This window comes from Corvus brachyrhynchos, unplaced genomic scaffold, assembly GCF_000691975.1.
Source record: "Corvus brachyrhynchos isolate BGI_N302 unplaced genomic scaffold, ASM69197v1 scaffold48, whole genome shotgun sequence".
Classification (NCBI taxonomy): Eukaryota; Metazoa; Chordata; class Aves; order Passeriformes; family Corvidae; genus Corvus; species Corvus brachyrhynchos.
This window is the reverse complement of record NW_008240027.1, coordinates 3,717,212-3,735,929: the sequence shown is the minus strand read 5'-3', so window position 1 is coordinate 3,735,929 and position 18,718 is coordinate 3,717,212. Positions and strand designations below refer to the sequence as shown.

The following is an 18,718-nucleotide window of genomic DNA, read 5'->3' as shown; positions in this document are numbered from 1 at the left end:
AAGTTATAACATAAGGTTTAAACGGTGTGACATTCTCCAAATACCACCAACCCAACTCCCTTTTCTACAAGCTTTTTAAACTCTACTTACTTTGAACAGCCTAATTTACTTACTACATGTACCATGTTTAGATTTGATTTTGCATCCACTGGTGCATACAAATGTCAGGTTAACACCTACCTTTACTCAGCCTGACTCAGATCTCATAACCAGGTGGAGATGGGCATCAGAGTCTGCAACTCTTCAGCTGTTGGAACAAGCTGAGTCCAAGTGTTTACAGAATTATTTCAACAAAAATGAAACATCTTTAGCTGATAAAACAGATGAAGGTGCTCACATTCTTCTGACCCTCACTCAGCTTTCTCAGAGTTGATAACCTATATTGAACTGTCACTGAAAATAGAATTTTAATTTTTGTTGCTTTCTCCTGCGCTCCTTCAAAAAATATAGTTAGGGCAGACACCCCTCCCACTAAGCCAGTACAGCTGGTTTAGTCTAGCACTCTCCAGTTAATCAGGGCATGGCTGCTTCTAGAGGTACCTGTGCTTCTTGACAGGACCAAGGGGACAGGAATGCTCTCTTCAGTTTCGCAAGCTGGTATGCGTCTTTCATATGGGGATCTCTCAGGGTGAAGAGAGACATGCTGTACTCCTCTGAATAAATAAAACCAGAGGAAAAAGGACACTGCTTTGAAGATGAAACAATATGATGCCTTGCATAGCACAGAGAAAGGATGAAGTAGAGCTGGCTGTCAAGCCACAAACTACATTTGCTGAGAGTGCATTCAGCCACTTTTTATAAATTAAACTGGGAACCTAAGAGAACTGTTCCAGCAAAACTGAAACTGACAGCCCATATGCTGTGAAGAGCGCAAAAATAAGACCAAATACAGCTCGAGTGTTGACAAGTATTTTTTAAATTCTATTATGAACAATCAAGAGATGAAGGGAAGTGTCTGCACTGAACCAAGTTTATAAAAAGAATTATAACTGCATTTCAAAATGATCAAAGATGTAGTAGAAATCATTTTGCAACCCACAGAAACAAGTAAGCCCAAGGTCTACATGTAGTACCAAACAAATAACTTGTCAGATACATACAAAAATACATGTACTTAATATTCAAATTTATAGATCTCTCTTTTTGTCACAATAATTTAAGCAAAAGCTAATAATTAAACTTTGATATAAGAAATATGAAGCACATCCCAAAGCTTTTCACTTTAAAGAATCGGGAGTTTTATAATTGCTTTGAGCAACCTGGCCTATTCAAAGGTGTCCGTGTCCATGGCAGGGGAGTTTGAACCAGATGATCTTTAAAGGTGCCTTTCAACCCAAAACATTCTGTGATTCTATGACAAGGACCTTGGCAACCAGACCTAACCAGCCCCAGGTGGCCCGGCTTGAGCAGGGGGGCTGGACCAGGTGACCTCCAGAGGTCCCTTCCAGCCTCAACCATTCTGTGAAAAAAGCACTATACAGAGAGCAAACAGCCCTGAGAGATCTCATGATCCATTCATTCTAACTCAGCGCTGGAAAAAACAGTGCCAATGAAATGGAATGATTTCTCACCTTTTACATTTCAGACTAGCCTAGTCTTATTAACACCTGAGCTATTTCCCCAGTCTGTCCTAAACTCTACTTCTGCTGCCATAACCTTGCTCTTCTCGGGTCCTTACAGTGAATCCTAACACAGTCATTAACGGGGAGTGTAACTACTGCTGCTGCACCAGACAAGGTTACCATTACTCTTCTCTAGAGGTTAAATCCCTGGGCTCTGAGTCAATGGTGCTCTCTTCAACCTGAGGCAAGTATATGCAAGGTCTAACTCTTAATGACTCCTGTAAGGGAAAAGCTAAACAACCCAAACAACCAAATTAACAGAGGAAATAACATGGATATGTACTGGCTGGACTTCCAGTCTTATGACAGAAGCAGCAAAAAAAGCAAGCAAATAATAGCAATAGATACTTCTAGTTGTATACCACATAACCATTCTTCTCATCAGAGCATATATTCCTGGAACCAAATATAGCCAGGTCTAAAACTCAAGTTCATTCCAGAAAAGATACAAAGTAACCATAGTTTAGCAGAGGACTCAATGCCTCTGACATACTTTCAATAGGGCTAAACTTACTCTTCTGCAGCTTGGGTTTTATACCTGTGAAAGCCCAGATTGCCTCTGCGTGTTACTTTCCACCACTAGTACAGCACCACTGAAAGAACTCTTCTTTCCTAAAGAGCAGCTGTAGTTCCAATTAATGCTACAAAAAGTATCTGAACTATGGACAAAAAAGATAGAGCCTGCAAGTAGAGGTTTATTACAGTATTAATCCACAGGTCATGTTATTCATTGGCTGAGAGATCACAAGGACCAATTTAATCTGCAGAATTTTGCACATACTTAAGAGTTCTTATAAAGTTTAAACCACAGTCCTTCTGCTGCATCCTACAGCCGGAGGCATTTAAAAATTCTGGCCGTCAGTTGTTGAAAGTCATCCGAAAGATCTTTTGTCATCATCTCATGATAACCTTTTTTTTAAAGTTACTCCAAAGTAAATGCCTTTTTTTTTTTTTACACTATTCTGTACCAAGACTCATTCCCCCAAAGCAAAGACATTTAGAATTAACAAGTATATTCTGTATCTTCAGAGCTGTCAACAGAAACATCCAAGACAACGCTTGCACCATTGCTCATTTCGTTCCTCCAGAAAGTCAAAGCAGTGACCAGTGCCACAAAGCCATAAACCAAATAACTTTACATACTGCCCAAGACCTCTAATACATTCAAGGAAGATGCTTTATGTATGCAAATGAGACCAAATTGGAGCAGAATTAGGTCCCAAATCTGAGGGGAGATAAAGGACAAAATTACCTTTAGAGTTCTCACACCCCTCTGCTTTTTTGCTCCTACTTTTGAGTTTTCTTTTTTCAATGCTTCAGTCAGAAGGACTATATAAAGTGTCTAAGAAAGATTTAAATGAGCATGGGGAGGTAATGCACAAGCATTAGCTAAGTACATGATATTAAGGAATACAAACGGATCTCAGAGCCTCTACTCAGTATGGCTTCACTGAACACATTAGGTAGTACCTAAACCTTTCATCTTACATGAATTCAAGGGCTTCTCTAACAATTCTCTGAATTGTTGGGGTTTCTTGCTAGAAATTGGACAGTAGTATTCAGCAAATAAGCAATATTTTCTAACAGGATGAAAAAGAACCCTTTAATTTCTAGTCATTTTCTACTTAGTGCCATCTTAAACACAACTGTAACTGTCTCTTCAGTTGTCTCCCAGTTCAGGCTTATCAACTTCACACTACAGCTATTCTCTTTTTCTTTTTTTTTTTTTTTTTTTTTTTTTTTTTTTTTTTTTTTTTGGGAGAAACAACCACCAGAGCCAACTTACCCAGGAACTAAATGTCAGCTGGTAAACAGGTAATACCTAAGGCAGGAACAATTCCTTTGCTGCATGAAGTATTTGCAGAATGACTGATAATAGGAACTACAGTTCCAAAGACACCAAGTTCTCTAGAACTGACGGCCTACTGCCATCACCAAAGCCGGGTTAAATATTTGCAGTGCTACATGAGTAAAACTAAAGTTATTCAAACAATATGAATCACACTGGTGGAACAAAAGCAGAGATTAGGGAGCCTTACAGGAGATGAGGAAAGGAGGGAGCAGGAAAGGAACGGTATTTCAGGTCTTTTTAAAACTCTCACAAGTGTGCAATTGCCATGTGGAAGGCAATGTACGACTACAATTTTAGCTGTAGCATAAAGCTTCAGAAGGGGAGAGCTAAGTGATATCTGTATGGTTTTCTCCATTCTAGGGTCAAAGGCTCTCCACAGAAAGATAACCAAGAACTGAGGGAAGGAAAAAAGAAAGAAGAATGAAATACTTTTAATGATATATTCTGCTTGTGAAAGCTGTATTTCAGAAGAACGTTCTTGCTTTAAGAACTTACTTTCTATTCCTTGTAAAAGGGCAACTCAGCACAACTGAAACAATTCTGAGATTTTTAAGCTTTTAATATTTTTTCTTTCTAATCAGTGTTATCTCCAAAAGTAAAAATGAAAAAATGCTAAAAAAGGAAGGTCTCCAAAAACCCAAAACTCCACTAATTGCATTTACAGTTTACTTACACGATTGCTGTTGGGAGGGAAAGCAGAGAAAGGAAGTTTCCAGTTATCACAGAAGAACTTACTGAAAAGAACCCTCTCTCTTCAAAGGAGAGCGCATTCCATCTTCAAATGGGCATTTCATTAAGATGAGCTTCAGCACTTGTCCCACTGACACATATACAGCACCTGAAAACCATGGCTGCCCAACTACACTCAGTCCTTCTGATTCCACCCCACGTGTCTGGTGTGGTATTAGATGTTCCACGAGTCTGACACTGCAATTCACCAGCAAGGACCAAACCTGAAAGACTTAAGGAGACCATGTCAGGCAGACAGCAGATCCAGGTGCTGGCTGAAATAATACTGTCCTACCCCTCCATCACCTACCACATGGCTCCTATCACACTGCAACAGCCCTGCTCTCTACCTGAGAAAGCCACAATGAATGTCAGGTCCCACACTGAGCAATCAGATGGTGGCAGCAGGGCATTTGCACACATTTTTACTATCATCCAGTATGAATTAACAGCCATAAAACTTCCGTGTCAACAATTAACTATTGTCCCTGAAGCACTGCAATTTCAAGATATCCCAATCAACACATAACAACTTTCTATTCCTCATCTTCTATACATACAACTGCCAAGGCTTTCCTTTCCTTCAAGAAGGAATTACCAAGGTGTATGACTCATTCTGTGCATATATAAATATACATCTAATTATAACAAGATTTTAGCCTGACCTGTCTGTTAGAAATTCAGATAAACCTGTTTAACTGAGTTCAACAAACAATTCAAGATCTGCAAGAAGGTATTAAGTGGTTTTTATATGCTAGACTTCATGCTGCTGTGTTATCTACTTCAGTATAATAGCACAGGCCTATAAAACCTCCAACACACAAATAAATTTGTTTGCTTCCCATCTAAAATGGATGTTTGCTCAAGCAGCCATTCCATGGTACAATACACAACTGCTATTGGCTGTTCCCCACTGGCTCAGGCTCCATGTCCCCTGAGCACACCCTGTCTGGCTGCTCGCCTGGCAGCAGCTCCAATCCGGCCTCTCAATGCTCAGCAGCATCTCATGCTGATACCAGACACTCTACTACTGTGCAAGTTTCTCCAAGACTTAGGATGCTGCTGTGTGCCAGGAAATGGAAGTGAAGAGAGTTGTCAGATTAGGAAAGTGGCTGGAAAACACAGAGAGGCTTGAGGGAAAGGCTGAAATTAGTTTGGAAAGGCATGTGAGTACAGCAGGAAGCACTGCAGATTCCTGTAGCTAAAGAAACAAACCAGCAGCTTCGGATTAGAGCTGAATGCTGAGAAAGGAATACCCAGTTTCTGGTTTTAGAGAAAACAAGCATGGCAAATCTGTGCTCATGAGCTCAACATTAGTGAGGCAGTCTAACGCCTGCCAGCTCTTCTGGGTGATACACCTATTAAACCCTTTACTTTGCTTTCCTTAAATGTTTCTTAACTTAGTGCTTGCAGGGATGGAGGTCCTTGACAGTCTAAGCTATTCTGTCAATCTAAGGATATTGAATTACTTCAGAAGAGGCATATGCCATAGCTTCTGGCTTGAGAACTTCAAAAACAATCTTGGATTATCAAAACTGATAAGACTGTGGATTCAGAATAAGGCCAAAGTCCTAGTGCAGTCTATAATTAAACAATTCCATTCTTATTTTGAAAAAACCAAACCAAAACAAACAGAAACTGCCTCTTGCTCAAGAGTTTTAAAAACAAAAGCCACTTGAGAGGGGAAAATTGAAACAACGCAAAATGCTGCCAAAAGGGAAAATCCCAAGGCATACATAGGATCAACACCTTCCTCAAGCAAAAAACCTGTTCTGCATGATCCACTCCTGTGTTTAAGCCTCCTGTGTCTGTAAACATGCAAGAAAAGAAATCTGTAATGCTTCAAACTCTGCCTTCCAATAACAAAGTGCTGCATATTACTAATATAGCCCCTTAACAGGCTTACAAAATCCTCAAGGCTCCTCTAACAACATTTGTGGTTGCCTTGCCTGTTAATAGTACAAGTTGTCTAAATCTAGTCACCAAAACATTTGGCACACGTTTTCAACTTCTTCTGTTATGGAAACATTATATATACATATAAAATAAACATGATTTCCCATCATGCTGCCCTCAGACATAAGCTCTAAGTGATGCTGCATCCTTTTACACGGGCATATCATCAACTGTACTCTCAAAACACAAGAGGGGATAATTAAGCTCCTTACAGAACAAGTCCAGCACAGGCAAGCGTGAGAGGATTCTCCCTGCAGTGACTCAGACACCTATTGACCAACGGGTCTCTGAATCAACAGTTTCATCTCCAAAGAACTGAAACCCTGGCAGAAGTTCTGAGCACTTGTAGGGCCAGGCTGGTGTCAATTATGCTGAGCACTGGAAGCAAGGAGGCCACCTTTCTCGACCACAAGCTGAAAAAAGCCACACGACAGTGGCTGATTTGTTTATCCTCCTGGGCTATATTTGAACTGGTGATTCACCCTGCCTGTCTTACTAATAACTCCTTCAGCTCATAATTTCAGCCCCCTTCTCCAACCTCCAGAAGTCTTCAGAATTCAACTATTACTCTACACACACTTGAAGATGAAAAATGTCACTACTGTTGCTAGAAAAGACAATTAATTCTGACACTTGGAACATAAACAGTTTTTAACTTCTAAAAGCTCTCTAAAATCAAAAAATAGTTATGGCACTGGGCAAAATTGTGTGTGGATTCCCTACATCAATTTCTGTCATAGATTTTCCTGTTGAAGGCATTAAATGCCTACCTCTGTCCACAGAAGAAAAGCAGTAATCACTAATTACACTTTTATAATATGTCACTAAAGCTATTCTGTTTTTCAAAATGTTGCAGCAAACTTCTTCAGTGTAAAACTTTTCCTTTTTGGTCTCAAGATGGTTCAAGAATCTCTTCTGTTATTCTGAATTATAACTATAAAAAGTTATTCTTTGAAGTCTTTCTTAGATTTATTTGCTTGCCAAGAACTCAAAAATAGCTGCACAAAGCAGCAGCTACAAAGTTAGCTCACTATGAGGAAGCATCTGTGCTGTTTTCATTTTCTTGGCTTTTTGGGTGGGGAGGGTTATTTAAATGGTAAGCAACTGCTGTGAAGGACGGGAAAAAAACAACCAAACAAAAAAAACCCACATTGAGCAAAATCTTCCAATTTTTGGTACGACAAAGCATTATGAAGCTCCACCTCTTCTATGATAATGTTTAGTGAGTGGAATGGCCCAAAACCTCCCTGTTTTAATTGATCGGATATTCGAAAGAAATTAGCAATAATGTTAGCAAAGCCTGCCTGAAGAACTTGATCAGCCATCTTAGAAGTATTTCCTCTACTGAGCACAGGGAGAGGGGGGAAAAAAAAAGTCGAGAAAAAAAAAATCAAATAAACTGTCCCTGTCTTAGCAAAGTGCTCAAGCATGCTGTATGTCGACATTTCTGGAAGTGTCTTTACCTTTGCTCCACTAGAAATACAGACACTGAACCAGAGTGCATCACTCCAACAGCAGCTAGAATGAGAACTGCAAAATTGTCACCCCAGAAGGTGAAGAAATTCACTGCCCACATATGTGCCTCTCTGCCTCAGAGTTGCATACGTAAGTTACAGAAAGTGATGGTGACACATATCCTGCTAATTGGCATACAGCTCCCCGGTCTCCTCATTTTACAGTAGTTCTTGGCAAGCACACCATACCAGGAACCTGCTTAAATTGCTAATTAATAACAGACTTGTCTTTGGCAGGGTGGGAAAGGGTAATCTTTTAATTGAGCAGTTCTTACAACACAGAAGAAAATAAGAAACATTAACGTTACAAACCATGAGTTTTCTTTCAGTCTGTACTCAAACCAATACAATGGGCAAAGCATTCTATTGATTTTGACTCAAAACAGGCAACACTATTCCTAACAAGAGAATACTCTCTTCTTGTTTTTCCTGAGCAGTTTACAGGGGGATTAAACACACAACTCAATAAAGCTGGGTGGGAATTCATATGAATGGAAACTTCAGCTTCCCATTTGATACCTAGATCTTCGCCAGGGTACCTGGGCAATGGAATAATTCCTTTTTATGGTACCCAGATTAACCTGTAATATGAAAATGGTAGGGGCTGAATACAATATGACCCAGCTGAAAGGTTATAGATTCACTTGCAAAAGGTACAACTGCAGTATAAATAAGACTTAAATACAATGCAATGCCACTGAAACAATATTATGGGGCAGCTCAGTGGTAGTGCACATCTCTCATTTAGAACATTATCAGTGAAGTTTTATGTTCTTACTGTGATTTTTCTTCCACCTCAATAAATGCTTATGAGGAAAAAAGACATACAAGGGCTGTGAGTGGAGTTCTGAGGACTGATTCTGCAGTCTTCCCTTAGCATAGAAAATAGCAAGTGATTAACTCACCAGTCACCATAAAAGAAACTTCACTCAAGGTGAATGGCAATTGCAGAATCTCTCCCGAGAACTGAGTATTTCATATTCAGTATGTATATTTTGAAATAGCCTTACCTCAGTAAGAGCGTGCAGCTGTCCTTTATGCACACAGACACCCATAAACCTACAAGAAACAAGAAAAGAAAAGTGGTTTGGGCTTTTTTTCCCCCCCTCTTTTTTGTTCTTTAAAGAAACTAATATAAGATACACCAGAAAAGTAAAAAAGAGAAAAAATTCAGCCTCACAGACACTGCATACCTCACCATTGATTATTTAAACATCTCAGTACAAAACAAAACCATGTATCTACACTACAATATAATTTGAATTAGCAGTTCCAAGAGAGCACAGGAGACAGCTCAACCTCAAAATGGAAAGTTACTAGTTTGACTATAAGCAAAGGCCAGCATATAATGATTTATGCAGAAAGGAGCAGTCTCCGAATTCTGTTTTAAGGAAGTTTAAGCCAAGTAAACCACTGTTGGTCTGCATAAACAGAAAATTACTTCCCTTTGCATTTTGCTGTTCAAGCATAAAGATGTTTCTTCCTATCCTATTCTTAACCACTCAGGAATATGAGGGCACATATGCAATGTATACTTCCCGTTCCCAAACTCCTCTTTCTTGGATTGAAGCAAGTTTCAATAGCATCCAGCATTCCACAAATGTTACCTACACTGCACAATTTTCAGACTCCCGCTGTGAACAGTAATGATTGCCACCCTTGGGTTTGTCTGGAAAGCAACAGAATGTGCCATAAACAACTGAAAGCTCATTTTTACCACCATACAAGCTGAACTTAAAAGTGACAAAATGCAAAATAATACTACTAGTAAACATCTCCCATGAGAAAGTTCAGTAAAGCTGAAATTTTAAACTTTTTAGAGCCTTCCCTGCAGAGTACAAGTGTTTATTCTTTATAGATTATCTAATTCTCAGTTTTGGCATTTAGATTTTGGTCTTGGCAAGCAAAAACAAATTGTCTGTCATTTCCATAATGTTCAGAAATTTCCATTTTGCAAGTAAGAGGTATACATGTAGGATCTCATTAAATGTGACAGGAATCTCGTGGACAACAACTCAAAGGAAAAGGACCTTTTATATCCTGAAACACTTCCGAATTTAAAAACAAAATGATGAAAGACACGTAGTGCTAGTTCAGCTAAGCTGCTTTTGAAGAAATGAATGATCCTCACTGTTCTCTTGTCTAACAGCTGACTGGTAAATTACAAGCAGCCAAAGAAAAATAATATAAGTAAGGTCCTTTGCATAAGCTGAGCTGTGGAAATCTGTTTTTATAACCAGAGAAGCAGCAAGACTTGTGTTAGAACATCTACTGCCTGCTCTCACCTCAAACAATATTCCCTGAATATAGGAATTTTAATTAGAGACACTGAAAATCCAATTCCTCTTGTTTAATGTAGAATCATAAGGCATGATCAGGTACTCAGAGGAAAGAGAAGAAGCTTCTTTTGGATACACCATCTACGCAAAACATTGCTGTTCCTGAGTTTCACTTCATACAGCAATGAACAATTTTGTAAAGAAGTTGACAAATTAAGCTTCCTGAGATGATGAAACCCAGACTTTACAGAGCAGACATCTATTTCTTAGTGCATTCTGAAAGTCTCCAGAGCTATCAGGCATGGCGTTAATGGCTTTATTCACAAGCAAAAGTGGGAAGCACACCAATCCAATATTTAATTCTTCTATAAGACAACTTTTTAAAGTATTATTTTCTGTATTATTTTCTCTATCAATTACACAAAGTTAACCTTCTATGGCAATATTTTCATTCAACAAAAGCTGAGATTAAGTAATTTAAAAGAATAATGTTTTCATCTATAGAGCTATTCTTCCTTTGTAACAGTGTTTCACACTACTTACAAATTAAGAATTCATTGTATTTCACTTAATTCCAAAATACACTTAAGAATTTATCAAAATTTTGGAAAAACTTAATTTCTTGTCTCGTCTTTACCAAACAGGAAAAACATCACTGTCACTTAAAGACTGGTAGAATTTAACGTTTTCTGCCAACCTGTTTCGGTCAAGCGAAGTCTCAATGGAAACATATTCATTACCTTTGTGAACCTATGCTTAAGGCAGCCAAGACACATTGAATCAAGTTACCAAGAGTTTAAAAATTCTTAAATGCTTAGGATTTCTACTAAGAAATAGACATACATTTCTAACTTTAAATCAAAAACAAAGCTCCATATCATGATCTCATGGAAAAAAAGCTGGACATAAAGACACATTTATAAACCCCACATATTTAGAAACTATTACCCAGAAAAAGAGAAACCAGATACACTGATAAAGACAGAATTACTGAGTTTACAAGCAACATACTGAAGCCATTTAAACTTTGTGTGAATGAATCTCAGTTTTCAGGCTCTGGAAAATAGATTGATAGAACAGACCTATAGTGATCCAAATTCCTGGAAAACTTCTGCTTAGCTGTTTTATCAAGCAATAATAAGCCAGTTGGTTAAGCCAAGAACTGCTACAAAACATTGTCAGAAAGGATTTTCACTAAAAGATAATACACCCAGCTGCTACCGGGAAATACAATTACCAAGCAAGATTTAGCATGGTTTCAATTTCTGAGATTGTCCCAGATGAGATTCCAAGTTCTGTGGATAGGAAGCTGACATGCTGGTCCAGCACAGCTGAGATTATTCCTGTTGGCTAGACACATTGTCTCTTGAGCCAAAATGTGCTTGTAGGTGAACTTCAGCAGAATGTCTTGTCAGCCAAAGGTTACACTTCCTATAAGCATTTCTAGTTGGAAGGAGCTCAAATAAGCCAGTCATCCACAAAACAGGAGACTATTTGCAAATTTAAGGAAGTTTCTTTTCAAGACAGTGTATCTGGCCTTATCAGCAAACACTTCCAAATCTGGTTGGGAGAGTTTTCCTAGAAGCTGAAAATAGGAAAGATGATACTCAAGTCCACCCAACTAAATACAGTGCAGCACATTTCCACCACCTAATGCTTTCTAAATGTCAGCAATCTATACAGCTGTTAGAAATCTCATTTTATAAGCAATCAATCTGGAAAACCTGTCCTCCTAAACAAGACCAAGAGAAGTCTGGATATTTCTTAGCCCCTCACAGCAGTTACACAAACTACTTCCAGTTCACTCAGATGGCAAGGGAGAAACTCCTGGACAGAAAATGGGAGACTAAATACTGTAGCCTCAGTCTGCAATCTTTGCCTTAATTTATCAAGCAAAACTAATATCCAGATCATATAGCCTCTGTGAATATCCAGACACTGAACACATGCTTCCAGTTAAAAGAACTTCACTGGGACACATTCCTGTTCTGTGGATAAACCCGGAGCAGCTACAGTTCAACAAAAGAAATTGATGCCCTCAAAAGTTTACCGCTTGTATGAGAAAATGCAGCATTTTGATAACACTAAACAAAAGAAACAAACCAAACACACCAATGCAAAAGTCTGTAGTACAAGCTCAGTAACAGAGACAAAAGGTCAGAAGACATATGCTTATTTCATTGCACTGACTGTTGGAAAAGGAAGAGGGTGACTAAAAGCATCAAGCCTACATTAAGGTCCTCCTTTATGGTTTAGGCACCATGCTAGATTAAAAACGTATTTTAAGTTTTCTACACTTGCATTTTGATTCTAGACAGAGGTAATGCATTTAATCTATCATTTCTGCAACATATTATACACAACACATACAGCCTCTTCTGCTGCCTTGTACACTGTATTTCTAAAACACTCCTTTTTGATAACCACGTTACACCAAGAGAAGCAAAAGCTATTTTCTTTCCTGTTAAAGCACTGTTCAGTACAGGATGCTAAAAGACAAAGTCCATCCTTCTGGCTATTGTAACAAAGTCCATCACAAGCAATTTCACGAATAGGAAGGTTTGAACAGATAAAACTACACGCACAAAAAATCTCTGGTATTGTGTTCCCAGGGTGATAGATTTGTCTCAAAGGAGATGAAATAAAATTCTCCTTGAAAGGAGTTCATGGAATACACACACAGTGTGCTTATTTGTGTGCCTGCACACACAAGAAGGTGGATTTAATCAATGAGTCAATCTGCCTGCACACTCACAGCCAAACACACAGCAATACCTCCAAGTGCTCCCATGAGAACACTTAAGACATGAGCTAAGACTTTCTGTGTACAGAATGTTTTAAATTAAGTCCCCAAGGTACAGATCAAATAAAGAAATACTTTTTCATGCAAACAATAGTGATACTAAAGACTGAAATTCTACCTCAAAATTGAAGATACACTAATTTAAGAGACAGCACAAGAGATGGAGAATCTCTGGTAGCACACCACTTCATTTGTATGAGAAAAACACACCTGTAAGATATTACCAAAAAGGAAAGGTATCAGGTCTGTCAGGCTGCAGCCTGAAGGCTCCCAAGCTCAGGACACAAGGATGGAGATTTGAGTCCTTTCCAGACCTATTTTCTTACTTTGATTTAGGTAAAAACTCATGGCTACAGCAGCACATCAGCATTCAGAGAAGTAGCAAAATGGTAAAACACATTTACAAGCATAAACCAGACTTTTCATAACCACAGTACCTGATCTAACCCAATCCTTGAACAGCACTGCACTTTAAATAGGACACAAGCTAATAAGGAAGTAGATAAATGCTCCAAACCCCTGCTTTCCCTAACCCCAGCAATTACAGTCTTGCCATGTATCCGCTAACCTATATTAAAGTGGCTATAGTAAACATCACATGGTACAAACCCCAGCCTCAGCTCACTTTTCCACACCTCCTCTCACCATCTGTCTGAGGGAAGATGAGATAAAACCAGCACATCCCACATCCAAGGCAGGAAGAAATGTAGATCAGTGGTAGAAAAGCATTTTAGTTCTCCATGTTTAACTTGTGCGCAGGAGAGAGATGGAGACAGGAGATGAGGTTAATGGAAGAAACAGAATAAAACACTTCTTGAACACCATTCATCTGCTTCTGCCCTGCCCACTCCTAAAATGTCCCTAACCTGGACCCTGGGGAAAAAAACAGCAAACCAAAAAGATAAGCAGCTCTCATACATAGTTTGTTATGAACACCAGACAGTGACTGAATGAAAAGTTACTACATTGTAGTTAAAACCTCCTCTGCCTCTAGAATCACATCTGCTAGCTGAAATAGGAATCAAGGGGAAGGGAGACAAAAAAACTCCCAAATCCCCTTATTTTTTACCATCATGCCTGTGTAGCCGCAAGAGCTGGAGTCTTCTATTCTAAAATATCCTTAGCAGACTGAAAAGAAGTTCCATTTTTGCCAAAATAAATCCTCTGATAGAGGGCAGTCTCTCATTTTCTTCATGGAAAACACATTAGAAACTTATTTGACCACTGGAATCTTTATGATCCTACCATGGGGATGGTAGACCTACTGGGGACTTGGTAAGTGAAAACTAAGCTCTTCGCTTACATCTCTCTTCTAATCAAGATGGATTTATATAGCTGGCCAAGAGCAGAATTTGAGTGCAGAAATACTGAAATGAGTATGGAGATTTAAAGTTAGGCTTTCACTCCATGGTGAATAAAGCATGCTGCTTTTAAAGCCTAAATACCCAGATCAGTACTCCACCAAGTAAAACAAACTCACCAAGAGAAACTGAAACACCTTGACCCAATTCCATCTCCTCAAGATGTACAAAAGTGTCAGTAAGGTAAAAACACAGACCCGCCTGTAGGTAATCTCTACCGAGCTAAGGAATGGAAAGAAGTCAGCAACTACTGACAAACTCACGCCAGAAAAGTGACCAGAGCCTGGAAAAAAACCTCAAGAGGCATCTGTAACTCTGAAAAGGAGTTGATACGCACAGCACAAAAGCAAAAGCAGTTTCAAATAGTCAGCAATATTTATTAGTCACATCAGTGCAATCAATGGCAAAAATACCAAATTCTTTGCAATAACATCTTGAAATTAACTGTAGGCACATTGGAATTGACAACTTGTAAAAAGTTGCTATATATTTTACAGCACTGGCAAAGGGATGGGTTTTTTAATCACCCAAAGGATAATGATGATCCTGGGCTGCCAAACACACTACGAGGAAGATAAACTTCTCCCTTCCTTAACACTTAACTATATAAACCACAGAAGCTCTTGGACAAAAACACTGATTCAATAACAAATTTGAGGTATTATGCATCAAGATGTCCAAAAACACAATCATGCTCCCAGCTTAAGGAAGTTTTAAGTGTACTAAACTAAATGCCTCATTAATGAACCTGACATTTGCTTTCTAGAACATTAACTTGCTATGTTGCACATGTTGAAATAGTTTGAGAGCAAATTTTGGAGGCTGTGAAGCCAGTATCTACCCAATTTCATAGTTTTACAAGCCGTTTGATAGCAGAGCACCTCACAGCCCTCAGCTGCTGTAACAGCTGCACAACATGATCTCAACATTTCAGCCTAAGAACCCATTACTATCCTTACTAGCTAACAACAGGAAGGAAAGAAACTTATTCATAGTGTAAGTTAACAGCAGGTAGTCCCAGAGCTCAGAGGAGATGAAGAAGCTCAGAGATATATTACATAAAAATCAGAGAACACCTTCAAGGCATGCGGAGGAGATCCAGTGACTAATCAATAGAGAAGTGAACTTGATGCTGGTGACAAAACACCTTATTCAGTAATACAGAAGAACTTCAAAGGAAAGAAATTAAGTGAAGAAAATATTTAATAGAAAACTGAGATAGCTCATAGCCCCTGGAAAAGTTATATATTAGAACTTCTTGGAAGAAGATGTTCCCTTTAAATACTAATATAAGCTTGGAACTTCCAAAAATAATCCCAGAAAATGTTTCAGTGGGAATATGTTGCTGTAGAAGATTTTCCTAAAGACAATACAACTCCAGCTGCTCTTATCTGACAGCACAATGTTGTCAAACAAGCAACTCAACCTCTCACCACTTTAAGCACAAATTACTATTAATAGTTATTTTTAATGTGTTTCTAAATTGGGAAACAGGTTGTTTTACAAGACTAGTAAAAGCACCAATGATTTACACATTTATGAAAGCTAAATAGAGATACTTGCATGTGTGTGTTTATATAAAGGTATATACAGACACACAGGCAGGTAACATTTAAGAGGGGCAAAATCTTCTCCCCGACATAAAGGGATTGGAAACACTGCAGTAAAATTTAGACAAAAACTTAAATGACACATAATTAACACACAAAACCATCAAGTTATCTGCTACACAGAAAAGTAATAGTTTTTACTGTGTATTACAATTGAATAAAAGAACAACTAAAACTAAGTACTGTTCTATCATTTGCATTTCCTGTAGGAATGTCTTTGCCCCCTGTAACAAGGGGACTTACCTAACCAATAAGAAAAAGGCAGTATTTTTTACCAGAGAGCCTACTTTTTTTGAGGAAGCCTCAAATCAAGCAATTCATAAATCAAATGCAGTTTATTCTTCTAAACAAACTGTGCAAAGATAGACCATTTCTATTTAAGTAATTTATTTCTGATGTATTCACTCATAACTGCCTATTTGAGCACACAAAAAAAAGATTTCTCCGTCAATTCTGGGTAATAACTGGAAGAACAAATGAAATTCCTTTTCTGCTTCATACATAAATCAATACATTATTGTTCTTCCTTCAGGACCATCTGTGTAACACTGCTGACTTCCAATTATTCATAGGCTCTAGGGCCAGAGGGGACCAGTACATCACAAATATGATCTCTTTTATATCACAAGACACCTAAATTTCAGCAATTACTCAGGACTAAGCACAATAATTTCTGTTCTCAGCAACACCTCTGTAATTCCATTCAAGAGGGGGCAGGGTTACATTAAGGTACAACGAAATGCTTTTGGCCTGTCAAGATATCCCTCTCCTACTTTCCCTCATCACAACCCAAATTAAATTCTTCATTTTGAACAGAGCTGTAGAGCTAGATTTTTTTTTTGAAGTAAGATTTACCAAGAACACAAAGTTGATAAAGAAACTGATAAAGCGTACTGAGTTGATGATTCTGACAATGCCAATCTTACTTTGGAAAGTTACTCTTTCCACAAACTGTACTAAAAAAGCAGCTTTATCAGTCCCCAGGGTCATATGCTACTTATCAAAGGATTCAGAAAAAAGGAAATGAGGGAAAAGACATGGGAGATAGATGTAAGAAACAATTCATGATCCTGAAACCTAAATAATCAGACAGATGATATAATTCTAATTAAAAAAAAAAAAACAACAACAACAAACAGAAGGAGGAGTTGCTTGGAATGCACCTCACTTTGGAGCAGAGAAAACAGGCTAAGAATTGTAATTAGGGACAGCTTACTACAACATTTGAATAAATATATTGTGATAAAACCAACACAGTTTACTACAAGTAAGAATTCTTTAAGTTAATAGGTTCTTGAGGTTTTAAGAAAGAGAATAATAGAAAACAGATGTCAATTAATGGAATGCTCCCTAAAGGTATTTCAAATGCTTCTGACAGATACTGAAGGAAACAAACATGATAATATTGCTACAAATCAGTTGATGAAGACTGAGATAGGATTTCAAGGATCAGAAAAGTTGGTTATAAAGGATTTTAGGAATGTCTGTACTATGTAACAGAACAATGAAGAAAAGGAAATTAAGTAGCAGACCTCACTGTGTCTCCAAAACTTCAAAAAGAGCTGAGATCAGAAACGGATCCCAGGTATGCAACAGCAGCTTAGGAGAACTGGTCATTTGGTGCACTGTCATCATATCTTTAAATTTCATAATGTTATGGCTTCAGCCAATTATGTTAATTGCTTGTCACATCACCATAGAAGAGAAATCAAGACTAAAATGGTTCAAGAAATAACAAGACACACATTGGAACACTTTGGATTTGCATGCAGTAACCTAATGCAAAGGAAAAATTACCCTTTTCCTTTCAGGAGCATAAAAATTAGATTAGTTCAACTCTAGCTTCTTTTCTTCAGTCCCTCTTATCCCACCTTGCAATACTGCAATAAGAAAATGCTAAAAACTAGGAGGCAGACCTAAGAATAGGAAACACCTATGGCACTTTACATTGTTTAAGATTAGTAACCCTAAGTTAGTTGAATGGTGTTAAATTTGCAATAATTTAAATTCACAAAAAGAAGCCAAATTTCACTCTTCGTATCACTTTATTGATTCATCAGAAATTTAAAATGTGAGCTCTTGTTTTCCTCTGACATAAATTACTCATTACTGGCAAACTCCAGATACCAAAATCATGTCCATGTTTGGTTTTTTCTCTTCAGTCTTTTCTTCTTCCTCCCATTTACCTATTAAATTAGCAACTGATCCTAACACATTCACAACAGATAAATCTACAACAAAAAATAAGTAACAATTGGAAAGAGGAGAGCTCTACTAAAGACAACCTATATGATTCAGAAAAAAGCCAGTGTACCTTAAGATGTTTGGATGTGAGAGTCTATTCATAAGTTGAACCTCTTTCAGCATGTTTGCTCTGTTGCTGTTCAGTGTGTTCATCTTCAAAGCCATTACCTGGTCTGAAGTTCTGTGCCTTACCTATTGGATAGAAGCAAAAGAATGGTAAGGATATGAAAAGAAAGACTGAAGAACCAGTATTGTTGTAGTGCAATGCAGAGATCCTTCACGACAAAAGTGATCTATACACCAGTTTCTGTAATCTTTATCACAGAGATGACTTTCTATAAGCATACTATGCAAATGTGAAATGACATTTTGCTCTTCTCTTGCAACTCATGATGACAGAAACCTTGAGAAGTTGAAAAAAACTCAACTATCAGCTTCTTAGTACAAGTTAAGGAAGCCATCTGTTTGTCCACAGAGAAAAAGTTTCCCACTCCAAGACCTATGAAATTCATCTTTATTCCACTCATATCCTTTTTCTCCCCCTGCAATGGTTGCTGTCACTGTTCACAGAATGCGTTATATGTTGCTTACAGCTACAGGGAAGATTTCGGACGTTCTCAGTGTTTACTTCTGAAAATAGACAATGATCCAGCTTCCACACTGAGGGGACAGAAAGAATTCCTGCCAACCCCTGCTGCAAAGCAGAGAGGTTCCTGCACACGGGATCACCTCTCCCAGGGTGTCAGTA

The 18,718-nt window shown here is 38.2% G+C and overlaps 1 protein-coding gene across 1 annotated transcript in view; it reads right to left on the bottom strand.

The window, feature by feature from the left end:
- TESK2 (testis-specific kinase 2) overlaps nucleotides 1-18,718 on the bottom strand; it is a 72,795-nt gene that overhangs the window by 35,227 nt on the left and 18,850 nt on the right. The window contains 2 exon segments of the mRNA XM_008640782.2: nucleotides 8,684-8,732; nucleotides 18,041-18,162. Of these exon segments, the coding sequence (XP_008639004.2) occupies nucleotides 8,684-8,732; nucleotides 18,041-18,162 (171 nt within the window).